This window comes from Pinus tabuliformis, chromosome 2_1 (assembly GCF_031772625.1).
Source record: "Pinus tabuliformis cultivar Carrire ecotype Pingquan chromosome 2_1, CPIR1, whole genome shotgun sequence".
Taxonomy (NCBI): Eukaryota; Viridiplantae; Streptophyta; class Pinopsida; order Pinales; family Pinaceae; genus Pinus; species Pinus tabuliformis.
In genome coordinates, this window is record NC_142299.1 from 974,732,836 (window position 1) to 974,747,654 (window position 14,819).

Genomic DNA, 14,819 nt, shown 5'->3' on the forward strand with positions numbered 1-14,819 from the left:
CATCAGACTCCTGAGGAAGAAAAGAATCATCCCTCATACTTTCAAGGTCTACTCCATACTTCTACAACTCTGTTGTTGTCAACCAACTAGCATCGTCCACTGACTGTCCTTTCCATTTGACTAGATATTGATAATAAACCTGTCCTCTGGTTCTTTTGGATACTCTTTTCTCCAAAACAACTTCCACCTCTCTTTTAATTGTCTTTGGCATTTGTTCTTCCCAGTTCAAATTTTGAACTTCATCCTCTATAGTTTCCTCCTGTGGCACTATCTCTGTCTCCTTGGATCGATACAAATCTTCGACATTAAAGATAGGTGATATTCCAATCCCTTCTAGCAATTCAATTTCATAAGCATTAGTTGAAAACTTTCTTACAATTCTACATGGTCCTATCTTTTTCATTTTTAGTTTATTGTAAGTCTTAGCTGGAAATCTTTCTTTTCTCAAATATACCATCACTAAATCTCCCACTTGGAATTATTTCTCTCTTATTTTCATATCCGCTCTCTGTCTGTATTTGCTACTGCTTTCCTGCAATCTAAATTTATCATCTTCTCGTAGTCTCTGCATCTGCTCTGCAAACTCTTCAGATTTTGTGCTTCTTGTCTCCTATTTACCCAAATTTTTGATCTCATACACACCTCTTAGATTCATTCCAAAAACAATCTGAAATGGACTCATTCTATTACTTCGGTTTGGAGTGTCATTATAAGAAAACTCAGCCTGAGCTAGTGCTAAATCCCACTGCTTAGGATTTTGATACACTAAACTTCTCAGTATGTTCCCCAAGCTTCTGTTTACTACTTCGGTTTCTCCATCTGTTTGAGGATGGTATGTTGAACTAAAACTGAGGTTAGCTCCTAGTTTCTTCGAAAGAGTCCTCCAAAAATGCCCTACAAACTTTGTATCTCTATAAGACACAATACTTACAGGAAATCCACGTAATCTTACAATTTCTGAAAAAAATAGATTAGCAATATGTGTTGCATCACTAGCATTTTTACATGCAATGAAACGTGCCATCTTGGAAAATATATCTACCACAACATAAACAGAATCATCCCCCCTTTACGTTTTAGGTAACCCCAAAACAAAATCCATGCTAACTGCATCCCATGGTCGGTCTGGTATTGGCAATGGCTAGTACAATCCTGTATTTTGGCTTCTCCCTTTAGTGTGTTGACATATCTTGCACTTCTCAACAAATCTCTTAACATCAGTCTACATCTTCGGCCAATAATAAAATGCATTTACCTGAGCAAAGGTTTTGTCTTGTCCAAAGTGACGAGATTATCCTTCATTATGTTTCTCCTTTATTATGTTTTCCGTCATAGAACATTTGGGAATACACACCTTGTTGCCCTTAAACAATAAACCTCCTTGGATAAGATAATCTAACCACTGAATTCTGTTATGAGCTATCGGATTTTGAACTGTTGTGTAAATATCCTTGAAATCTGCATCATCTTTATACATTCCAACCATTTCTTCAAATCCTACCACACCAACTTTTAATTCTTGCAAATAAAATTTACCCTACTTAAAGCATCAGTGACTTTATTCAACTTACCACATGTGTCTTTTGTCACAAAAGTAAAGCTCTGCAAAAACTCTACCCACTTGGCATGTTTCTAGTTCAATTTCGGTTGGTTGTTTATGAACTGCAATGCATGATTGTCAGAATACAATATAAACTCCTTTGGCAGCAAATAGTGTCTCCATTTTTTTAAGGCTTGTACAATAGCATAAAATTATTTATCATAAGAAGAATACTTCTTCTTTGCTTCATTTAATTTCTCACTAAAGTACGCTATTGGTCTCTGTACCTGACCCAAAACTGCTCCAATCGCAACTCCACTAGCATATGTTTCAACTTGAAATGCTTTTCCAAAATCAAGTAAAGCTAAAACTGGTTTCTCTATGATTTTCCTCTTCGGTAACTTAAAATTCCTGTCTACTGCTTTTATCCACTAGAACAGTTGATTAGTCTCCTTGATTGTTTCCAGAATTGGTTTTGATAAATTTTCTGTAAAAACTTGCAAGACCACGAAAAGTTCTTACCTCAAATATATTCCTTGGAATAGGCGAGTCCCAAATTTCTTGGACTTTCTCTAGATCCATTTTCAACCCTTCTTTAGAAACGACAAATCCCAAGTAAATTAATTCTTCTTCATGAAACTACATTTCTTCAGATTTATCAGTAGCTTCTCTTCCTGCATAGTTCTGAAAACCAATTTAAGATGCTCTAGATGTTCTTCTTTACTTCTACTAAAGACCAAAATATCATCAAGATAAAAAATAACAAACTTGCCTACATATTCCTTCAAGACTTCATTCATCAATCTCATGAACGTGCTAGGTGCATTAGTAAGTCCAAAAGTCGTCACTAACCACTCATACAACCCACTGTTTGTTTTAAATGTAGTCTTCCATTCATCTCCTTCTCTAATTCTTATTTGATGATATCCACTCTTCAGATCTATTTTAGTAAAATACTTTGACCCACTCAAACAATCCATCAAATCATCCATGTGTGGCAAACGAAATCTATACCTGATAGTAATCTTGTTTATGGCTTTGGAATCTGTGCACATACGCTATTCACCTCCCTTCTTTGGACTAAGGACTGTTGGCACAGCACATGGACTAAGACTCTCTCTTAATAGTCCCTTATCCATCAGTTCTTTCACTTGTCTCCCAACTTCTGCATTCTCTTGAGGAGTTAATCTGTACGCTACTTTGTTTGGCAAACTCGCTCCTGGTATTAGATCAATATGATGACTAATACTCCTAATTGGTGGCAATGCATTTGGCAACTCATCCACAATAATATCAGCGAAATAATTTAATAGATTTTTTATTTCTTTAGGAAAATCATCTAAGTTTGTGGAGGTTAAAATTACCTTAGGTCTCCATATGACAGCAGAATGCATTTCTTCACCTTTTCCTACCTCTTGCAGCAGCTCTTTTCCACTCATCAGTGTAACACTATTTCCAGGTGATCCTTTGTTAGCGTCATCCTTCAACGGCAGCAGTGTATGTTTATTTCCATTCTTCTCTGGAGTATAATTATTTTTCCTCCTATCATGAATAGCTTTCCGATCAAATTGCCACGGTCTTCCCAACAATACATGGCATAGATTCATTGGCATTACACCACACAATATCACATCCTTTGTTCTGTCAGAATGATCTGATGTCCTTTCTGCAACCACGACACTCTGTAAGGAGTAGGGTTTATTGTCTTCACTAATCCCAGCTTGTCCACCATCTCTATAGAAACAAGGTTATCAGTACTTCCACTGTCAATTATCACTTTACAACATTTACCTTTGGATTTGCACGTAGTCCTGAATATACTCTTCCTCTGTGCTGGTCTTCAGTTTCTTTCTCTGCCTTCAGCAATGCCATTTTCATCAGCAGGGATTCTCCTACTTTAGGGGATTCTTCCTTTTCCATTAGTCAAGGTGTTTCTGGCTTTGCCTTAGCCACATTCACATTCATCTGACTTTCTGGTTTATTATGAGGACAGTCCCATGACACATGTCCCCATTCTCCACACGTGTAACACCGAACATCTCTTCCTCGGCCTCTTCCTCTGGGCGCAAATCTTCCTCTATTAGAATCTCCCCTCTGTCTTGGTCTATTACTTGAACTTCCTACTTCTTGTTGATGTTGCTGAAACCTTGGTTCGGTAGTTCCTCTACCTCTTACTGGACTTCTCCCTCTATTCCTTTGACTTTGTTTTCTCAACATCTTCTCTTCTTCCTTCAAACCTGCTTGATAGGAATCTTCAATAGTCTTCAGACTCAGCAAGCTCATCTCATCCTGTATGTCATATCTTAAGCCATTGATATATCTGGCTACCTTCTCCATGTCATCCTCTGAATGTCCTGCTCTAATACTCAATCTAGAAAACTCTTATGTGTATTCTTTAACAGACATTACTTTTTGCCTTAAATTTTGTAACTCTTTGAAAAGATTTAACTGATAATCTTTTGGCATAAATTTAACTTTCATTTTACTCACCATTTTATCCCATTGCTTCATCTTGGACTTCTTTTTTCTCGTTATGGACGTTTGTAGCTCACCCCACCAAATAGCTACATGACCCTTCAATCTGATAACTGCAAACTTCAACTTCTTTCTGTCATCAACTTTTTCATAGTCAAAATATTTGTCAAGTGCACTGATCCAATCCTTTAACTCTTTTGCATTGAGACTTCCTTCATACACAGGAATTTCCACCTTTGGTTTTCCACCTACTTTAGCTAACATCTTGATAACTTTGGTAGTTTCATTTTCCTCCTCTTCTTCTTCCTCAGAAGATGCTTCTGCAACACTTTTAACTCCTTCATCAGGTGCTCTCCTCTGTGAATTCTCCATTGTGTCCATCCTTGTACGCAGACTCCAGATCTCCTCTAGCAGAATTGCATTGGCTTCAGGTCTTCCTCAACCTATGCCAACTCCTCTCCTTGGCGGCATGGTTACTGCTGTCAACTCAATCTCTTAGCTCTGATACCAAAAATGACACAGATCGCCAATTGAACAGCAACTGAACAAGAATTGAACAACAGCTGACAATTGAACAACGTCGCAATTGAACAGAAATCCGCGATTGAACAACAGTTGGATTGAACAGCAATCCATATTTGAACAGCAGTCGGATTGAAAAACAATCCGTACTTGATTGAACAACACTTCCCTCTACGCCATTTATCTCCTCTCTAGATCTAACACTCACCAGTGATATCGCATCGGGGGACTTGTGTGACATTTCGCCGCTTCACGGAGCCGATATGGTTTATAGACCTTGGTTTATAAAAGTTTAAGTTCGGGTTTTAGACTTAAATCCCAGTTACTCCAAGCCCCGATATCACTTGGATAACAGATTCAATCAAATCCTACGGTTAGCGGCTCTTCGTCTAACACATGGTTTAAACGTAGGGTTAACCCCATTGTTGTCTATGACATCAGCAGTTGACTTTGAGATCAATGGAGATGGTTGTGTATAGGCCTCAATCCCGATCAACCCTTCTATGATATTCTACCCTCGCTATTAACATTAATGACTGTGATTAACCATAAACACTGAGATTATAAGATAAATACGAAAAACAGAAGAATTACCCAGATGCGCTTCAAAACGCAGATACACAGAATAAACGAGAATTTCCGCCAGGATCACACACAGATGCACACTAAAACACATTCATTCAAAATAATAATAGTTATAGAGTCTCGACCCCTTGGCTCGATTACAACAAATTAACAGACCACTGTTTCAATCTCAAAAACCCTCTCTATCACACCACTCTCACTTCTGGCTCAATCCTCAATCATCTCAGCTAATCCTTCTACCTTACATTTTTTCCTTTTTATGAGCTGAATCCTACTCTAACTATACAAACAACTCAATCTCTATTTTAAACAATCTAACAATCAAATCTCTATTTTCAAGCTCCATGACACACCTACGCTAACGACTTATCCTTCAATCTAAAATAAGATAATTTCCTAACTATTACAATAATGAATTACAGATCATCTTCGAGAGATGCAACCCTCTCGGTTAAAACTGACTTTTGACCACTCAGGTTAGTGAAATTCACTCTTTTAGCCACAAAATGTGAACAAACCTTTACAATGCTAGCTAAGTCTGAATGCTCCTGCGTCATATCTCTACTATATGTCAGAATTATTATTCTCTTTGAAGTCTATTGCAGAGTTTAGTGGAGGTATTTTCTCCTATCTTGTTGGTGGACTTCGAAGAAAATCTCCTTATAAGAAAGGAAATTTATGGCAACTTTTGGATAGTTGTATTCTAGATGATGTTGATGATATTGAACCCCAGCTAACACATAAAAAAATAAAATAATGACATTCAAAGAGCTAGAAAAAGAACAAGCACGGGTACCCCTTGTTCTAGCCAATGAAGCATATTGCATTGAGAAAATTTTGTCTGAGTCTCCAACCAAAGAGGCAGACTCGAAAGACCAAGAAGATTGTAAATTTGATGGGGTATTATTGAAGGATCTACCCAGTGGATTGGAGGATGCAATGACCTGTTCAATGAGGAAAGGAACATCTAGTGGCATGTCACTTTATTTACGAATTCATGGAAAACCTGTACAGTTGAACAGGTTAGGGTGCATATCAGCTGAATCATGGGAGTCTCCTGCAAAAGGAGAAACCTTTGATGTTGAATATTTTCCTTGAGCGGCCCTTAACTATAATCTTAATTTGGACAAGATTGTAAAGAAACAAACTCACATAAAAGCGAAAATGCATCTCCTTACTGTAGGATGGAGATTTGAGTTCAAATCTCGTAGGGGGTGTCATGATGTTTGTTATATCTCCCCTACAGGTCAGAATTATTATTCTCTTTTACAAGCATGTTTGGCATGGAAGCAGTAGCAAAAGATTCAGGGAGTAATAGATGGAAATCATGACGATAATGTGGAGGGGCTAACAAGTCAAGAAAATTCTTTGGGGGTGTTTCTTCATTTCCTCCTCTGCAGAAAACTCGGGCATGGGCTGCAAGAAACATGTCTTCAAATGTTGTATGTCCAAAGAGGTCAAGGAGAGTTTATAGTTCTAGGGAAGTAGTAAAACATGAAAACAACAATAATGAAATTATTGAGGATGCTTTGAAAACTAACACAGGACTAAAGAAATGAGTATTTAGGAGACAAAAGATGCATAACTGTGTCAATAAGAGGATACATGTTTCAGAGGAAATGTTTCCTCTTACAGAAAAAGATACTAGGGTAAAGGAATATACCTTTGAATCAGAGAGATTTTTCCAGAAAAATGTGATGAGAAGTGCAAACGAACAAGGACCAAAACTCAAAAAGTCAAGGCAAAGACTGTTAGCAATTTCCGCAATTGGTAGTAGAAAGCATAAAGTTGGTTTATAAGATTTTCTTGAAGGTTAGAAACGTAAGAAAGGAATACCATGCCCCCTTGTGAAAAGAAATGTTGACAATGCATGGAAGTGGTTGATAAGATGCACAAACTATCTCAGAGCCCTAGAAATAAAAAATCAACTGCACAGTGTGATCATGTTGACAATGGATGGAAACCAAAATCCTTGGTGCATGGAAACCAAAAGACAAATATAAAATATCAACTGCACGACGCGATCATATTGACAATGCATGGAAACCAAAAGCCTTGTGTGTCGGTATATATATATATATATATATATATATATATATATATATATATATATATATATATAACCTTAGCATCATAAGATGATATATAACAGGAAACATGGATCTGCATGCCAAAGAATCTGAAAACTTTACAAAAAGTGTACAAATTAACAAAAAGAGTTAGTTATCATGTGATAATTAAAGACAAAAATAACTTTAAATCAAGATGGATGTAAAAGACTTGCATAGATCTTCCTATTTGATATGCAATATATAATCGGATATGTTAATTCACATCATTTGAGGGAGATATAAATGAGAAAGATTCGATTTTCAAAAGTGAGGAATGGTATTAAGCAATTGAAATAAACATAGATATAGTTGTTGTAGAATTTAATCAGATAGGCTAATTCACATCATTGGAGGAGGATATAAGCCAGAAATATTCAATTTTCAAAAGTGAGGAATGGTATTAAGAAATTGAAATAAACATAGGTATAGTTGTTGTAGAATTAATTGGGGAGGAATTTAAGTTACACACAATCATTCTCGTTGATATAATTTCCAGGGACTCTATTGCAATAGAAACTGACAGCAAAACATTACAACCATCACACTAGGTTTCCAAGAAAAAGGACTTAAAAAAAACAGACTTGGGCATAATGATACGAACAACCGACATGAAAGATGATTTAGGAAAGACGATTGATTCGAGACTATATTGTAAGTATCACCGAGAATTTTACAAAAAGACCTTTATATCAAAGAAAAAAGATTAGAAAACTAGCTAGCCCAAAAGGATATTGTGGTTGGGTATAAGCAAGGGGTTGTGTTTGGGCCTTCAACTTTACCCATTCAAAGTCATTTGCCAATATTTTAGTAAGAAATAAGTGCATAAAATTTTGCATTATGTGATCCACAAACCCTTCTTGCTTCCAAAATCAAGATTCTAAATGCTGATAATTTCTAAAAAGATTAATGTTTTTTAGACATAGGGCATAAAACAAAACTAAAGTTGCAAGTACAATGTTGAAACTGCTAAGCATTCCCTCAATTGACATATTGCAACTCAAATCAATAGGATAGTGAAAGAGGAGTTCACTTTACTTTTAACACCATGCTATTTCTCTTATTGAAATTGTAACTATCACATCTTTCTTCATCTATGCTCTTTCTCCATATGTTATTGCCTTAAAACATTCCTTTGCAACATTTGGTGCAATTACTAGTTAAAGAAATTTACCAATACTATGAATCAAGATAAAAAAAATTAATCTATAAATAAATTTGAACCAATATCATAACTTACTAAATTCTTCAAAAAAAACATAACATTTTTATAACTAATCAATTTAATTAAAGAAAATAAAAATAAAAACATATATACTTTTCACATAAATCTCAATATTTTTATTTTTATTTTTTGATTTTTTTAATTTCTAACTACTACTAAGAAATTCTACAATATTTAAATCCTTACAATTTTCCTTAATAATTATTAAAAACCTACCTAATAATTATTAAAATCATTATTCGAAAATAGAGAGAGAGGTCGTATTCCAAACTAAACATAATTTATAAATTAATAAATATCTTTTTTTTTTAATTACTAATTAATAAGTCACTCACTCGATTTGATTAACCATATGATTATTTGTTTGTACTTTTAAATGCACTTGTGGAGTGGTAAGCTTGATCGGATATGCTTTGTTTAAAATCCGCACTAATCAACCAGGGCGGTTCAGATCAGTATATATTAATGTCGTCCTCAAATTATTTAACATTTCACGGCTTTTTAAAATAAGCGTGGCAGATCTCGATCAATTGCAAGTTTAGCAATTATTTCATAAGCTTTTTCCGTTGGATGAATGGCATCCCAGAATACATATTTTGAGGCATCAGAGCAAGTGAGGGGAGTATTCTTATTACAGAGAGGACCCATCTCTATCAATCCCGTTCCACAGCATCCTCTTCCGGATACCTCAAACCCTGTAACCACCCCAATGCATTTATGTAATATCAATATACAGTGAATAAGATATCACTTACTAACAAATGGCGAAAGGCCAAACTCTGACAGAACTTACCGTATTTTCGAGGATTGTATACCATATCAGATACCACTTGGTAGAGATCCCTATAAACAATCTTCAGACCAAGAAGAGGATGCATCAAACTCGCCAAAACTGATTTTAGTTTTTCATTGTAACTCACGGCCACCTGGTTCTCTTCTTCTAAGCATTTCCCAATTCTTCTGTTTATGAATAGCTTTAGATTTAAAGTTCTGACTAGAGGCAAGCAACCCATTGGAGGAAGTCCAGCGAACAATAGCTTGCGAGCACCCTCTTTGTATATCTCCTGTTACAGAATCCATCAAAATTCATCATTTTAATCACTTCTCTTGGAACATGTTGGTGAGAATCTTACTAACAATAATTTGCGGATACCCTCCCCCAATGTCTCCTGTCACATGATGCGATGAGTGTTAAAGCATAAATTATTTAAAAACATGATAAATCGATCGTTTTGGTTAGTTCTCATTTTACCATACATGACCCCATGGATAGTATATCACTTACTCCTCAAAACGGAACATAGTTTAGTATATTTGCATGAATAGAAGAACACAAAGAAAGAACATGAAAAATAGCACCTACCTCGATGAAATTGTTGACTTCTTTAAGTAGAAAGTCCTGATACTGCTCAGCGTTCAGCTGTGCCTTTCGAATTTGCAGCGTAAAGTAAGTGACTACAAAGTCGTTAGTTCCCATGCTACATATGAACAGAGCATTTCTTATAATGTCTGATGCATTTTTTTCTCCAACCACAACTGTCAATCTCCTCCGGTAGTTCTTGAAGTGCTGTATTTGCTTCCATAAAGGCAACGCAGACTGCAAAACATTGGTGAATTATATTGTTCAGTATCAAATACCTCAACTTATTGAAATTCATGTAAGCAAAAAAGAAATTATAAGGGTGATAATTAGAACATACAGCGATCTCGGCCGTGAGATTGTCATAACCAGATCCTCCTGAAGCAAAGCTTACACCGGTCACCATGTCTTGGGAAGTTAGGGTAGGGTCTAAATATGGCGGCAATGTCTCCTTCAGTCCCAATGCTGCAGCTGTACATGTACCGGCAAAAATATATTTATTGTAAAAAACCACTATTCATATGTAATACATTTGGGTATTCATGAACTTACCCATAAAATCCGTTGTCAGCCTTCCATTGGAAAACCTTCCGGTGGACTTGTGGTCGATGAAATCCCTCCCATAAGGAGGAAAGTTGCTCTTCGTCATTGTTACGAGATAGTCGTTGTTGCCCGCGTCCACGGTTGAATCCCCGAAAACAAAGAGAGCCGGGAACACTGGAGAGCGTGTTGTTTCATTTGACTCAATGAAAGAAATGCAGCAGACGAGGAGAAAGCAAGGGAAGAGCGCGAATGACTTGACAAGAAACGCCAATGCCATTGTTGTGGGTTTAGTAGACACCGGCAAGCAAACCACTAAGAGTGAAGTGGGGAATGGAATGGATATCAATTGCCAACGAAATTCAATTTATAGGGCGCAGCAGCCATTGATAACAAGAAATCCCTTTCCATCATCGACGGAAAGCTGCAGTCTGCCAGGCTCGATAATCAGACTTGCCATGCCTAATCAATTCGAATGGTCCGAAAAAGTGGGACCAATTCAATGTGATGTAGATTTTGCACAGGCCAAAATTTGTGGCATCTCAAATTACAGCAATAGTCCAAAAGAATAGAACCAACTTCCGACAGAGCGTCCACCAAATGTATGGTGGGCTTTCTTGAGATGGAAATCATTGTGTTCAGCGTGCGTGCAGGGTAAGAACGAACACGGTGGTTCCACGACGACTCATGAATAATTGAAATAAAGGGTCGGAAAGTAGCCACAGTTTGAAATGTAGGCTTCTTTGATAGTGGCAGATGAAAAGTAGCCACGCTTTCATCACCCTTAAAATTTTACCTAATTATCTTAAATGAAGAGGGCCATTTTCCGTATTTGGTTAAGATACGCGTTGAAGAATAGACGAAGGAACACATTGGTTCCACCGATACCTGTAGGGTAATTGCAACAAACGTCTCCTCTTCCTTTTAGAGAGTGGTAGGCGGAAAGTAGAAACGGTCACGTTTAAACTTCTGCCAAATATATATTAAATGAAGGCAGCCGCTAACCAGCCTGCGATAGGGCATTAAATGCCCGGGGAGAGGCAGGCTGGATAGCCCGCTAAAAAGCAAATTTTCAAACTGTACATTAAATAAGAAATGGGAATTTGCGTGTTAGCGGGCTATCCAGCCTGCATCTCCCCGGGCATTTAATGCCCTATGGCAGGCTGGTTAGCTGTAAATGAAGGGCCACCTTTTTTATTCGGTGTAGATTACGTTTATTCTGTTACTTCCTATAGGGTAGTTTTATTATAAAATTGTAAAAATAATTAATTGTATAGGTGGGATTTAACATTTACCAAATATTTGAGCAAGGGTTGAGATTTATATTAAATTTCTTTTTTACTTTTCTTTTTTAGATTAAATTTGCCTCTCACCATTTGGCTTGTTTCATTTTCTCTTCCTTAACCATACTTTGCCTTCTACTAAGTCTTTTCAATTTCACTTTGTCCGTTTGTTATTGTTGTCTTCCTCCTCTGAATTGTTCTCTCCATTGTTGCTCAATTGCCCCTACAACTGCACACCTGGACTTTCATTCAATTGTTGGACTACATGCAAGCTAGGCTCACTCAATTGGTAGCACTACGTTGTTGAGTAAGAGTCATTCTGAATACACAACGAGCGTAACCTAAGTTCAATAGTATCCTATACAGTTTAGTTGTCATTGGTAGGCCTCGGTTCAATACTAACTTACAGTTTAATTCTCATTGCTAGGCCTCGACCCAATACTAACTTACAGTTTAATTCTCATTGGTAGGCCTCGACCCAATACCTGTATATCAAATTTGTCGCTCAAAGCATGCATATGAAATTTGGATTCATGAGTGGCTTCCATTTTAATTTACTATGATTGTATTTTTATTTCAATTTCGTGGTTTAGCAATTCCTTGGATTGAATTTACATTTAGATTTTCTTTGATTTAGATTTCTCTTTAATTTCTTTTTATGATTAAACACTGACAAATGGGGAACATCCTTCATAGTGTTCATCACCAAAACATGTACTGCTGCTTTTTTTTTTTGGGGTCAACTCAGAGTTTTCTCCGTTCTATTTTTATAACTCCTCTTTTCTTAAACACTGACAAATGGGGAACATCCTTCATAGTGTTCATCACCAAAACATGTACTGCTTCTTCTTTTTTTTGGGGTCAACTCAGAGTTTTCTCCATTCTATTTTTATAACTCCTCTTTTCTCCGTTCTATTTTTATAACTCCTCTTTTCTTAACATGTGAGAAAGTTTATGAGAGGAAAACATGGTTTTCAAAGGTTTGGAGTATGGGTAGAGAATAACAACACACCTACTTTACTAATCAATTAAAACTTTATTAACAACAAAATCCAATGTCTATAAAATCTCCATAAATTTAATGAATGTTTCAAAGATTTAAATAAAAAACTTGTGGCATGTAATCATTGGTAATCATTCATATAACATTAGTGTTATCATTTAAAGTTTTAAATATATAAATAGTCTGTTAAGGATGCTCACATAACTCAAAAAATGATCAAATAATAAACAATCTAGCGCTTTGACGGTTGATATTCTTATAAAGGGTGGGTCTTTAATCAATGTCCATTTTTCTCAACTATGAGTAAGAATTATTTTTTATGCTTTTTTATGAGCTTTGGGGAATTTGCAATTCACTTATTTGGAATTCAGCTCTGGAATTTGCCGGCACCTGCACACTATCAAAAACTGAAGGCTTCTGAATGGCTGATCGCTCCATAGTCGCATCCTCCCACAGGAGATGCCTCATCAAACAGTCTGATGGGGAACTTGTCCTCCAGATCAAGAAGACATTTCATAGGATAGCCCTGGGAAACCAGGGGCCTATCTCCATGAAGTAAGAGACAATCTGGTTGCAAGACCATTGGAGACAATCTCCCATTGACATCTTTAGGAATGGGTATGTCCTCAAGTTTCCTTGTTGCATATTATAGCAGCATATTGAAGTTGCAGAGGTGAAAATGGCTAGAAAACAACAAAGTGAAGTTTTTTATTAACACTTTCGCCAAAATCAGTGATACCCAAGTACCTAATGTTGATATATTCCCTGATAGAACCAAATTAAAACCTAATGTTGAACCTAGCAGCTTAGATAATTACCTATTAAATATTTGTTTGCATAGCGCAGTTTTACTGCTAGTAAATTTCAACCGTGACATAATTTTGATTCTAGCCAATCATTACGACTCATATTCCCACATTATTGTCCATCCTATGGATGCATGCTACTTTCTTAGAAATTTCCGATGAAACTGTAGCTAAAATGTTGAAATTACCTACATCAAGGAAGAACATTAGTGACAAAGAACTAAGTGAGGATTTCATAACCTAGGCTGAAGAAGAAAAAATAACCTTTCTGCAAATCCTGGTTGAAAACCCCAGTTAAATATCAAAGTTTGAATATGCACTACCTACTAGGTTACTCAAATCATTATTCCAGATCAAGACCTCATGAATGGCTATCGTATTTGGGTGCCTTGGTGATTGTACGATGGACGAATTCACTTTCGTGTGTTTGAGAGAGGTAATGGCAAACCATAAGTAAATATGGATTAATTTCCCAAGATATTTGGCTCAAACTTACATTTACAACTAAGTACTATTCAAATCTTATACCTATTCGTATATTTTACGCACCTCAAGCATTTGGGCTTGTTCTGTAAACCTGATTATTTTATCAACACAAGATTAATGACATGAATAAAATATATACATGGAAATGTAATGGAAATCGATAGACGGTCTTGAGTATTATATCCAGGGAAAACATCAGGAAGTTATATGAGATATTCAAATTGTTTCTCTTTTTATATTCAAACAAAATTGCTATAAAAATTCTGGAAAGAATGCCAAAATATTCTAGGAAAATTTTAAATCTGATAAAGGAAAACAATATTGTGATTGCTATCTGTTTGAGGATTACACTATTATCAGAATATATGGTTTTGAGTGAGAAACTTATTGTCTTCCTAAATTCATTGATCATCTTTTTTTCTTAGAAGTAGCTAGGCAAAGATTGCATGTCGATGAAAGTTCATTTCCTTTCCAAGAATTAAAAATCAACCACCGTAATGCCATTGGAAATCATGCTTTTAATGATTAAAATTAGATTTGCACTGGAAATTATTGAAAATGATTTGATAACATATGGTCTAGAAAAAATATCCTTCTTGGAAGTATGATCTATATATATAATATCTGAATTGAGGAGAAAAGTAGGCCTATCATATAATGCGCATATATCAAATCTTGAGTTTGAAAAATTGGCTAAAACAAATGTGTGGTCTAAAAATAATGATAAACAAGAAAGTGTCCAGGTGGGAAAAGAAATCTTAATCGAGGCATCACAAATGGAGATTGATTTAGTTGAAAAGAACTCATCTCATGCAGCAGAGAAACCCATATCAGCCATTCAAAAAATACCATATATTGCAAAGGTGACATTCTCTGCTGACACCAG

At 36.0% G+C, this 14,819-nt stretch overlaps 1 protein-coding gene across 1 annotated transcript; it reads right to left on the minus strand.

The window, feature by feature from the left end:
* Window positions 1-8,945: 8,945 nt before the first annotated feature.
* On the minus strand, window positions 8,946-10,635 carry LOC149203889 (GDSL esterase/lipase At2g42990-like). The gene is made up of 5 exons (XM_089402023.1): window positions 10,368-10,635; window positions 10,156-10,286; window positions 9,819-10,052; window positions 9,249-9,519; window positions 8,946-9,150 (listed from the first exon to the last, which is right to left on the minus strand). Exons 1-5 carry the CDS (start codon window positions 10,633-10,635, stop codon window positions 8,957-8,959), a joined length of 1,098 nt encoding a protein of 365 aa, XP_089258149.1. The 3' UTR covers window positions 8,946-8,956.
* Between the last annotated feature and the right edge of the window lie 4,184 nt (window positions 10,636-14,819).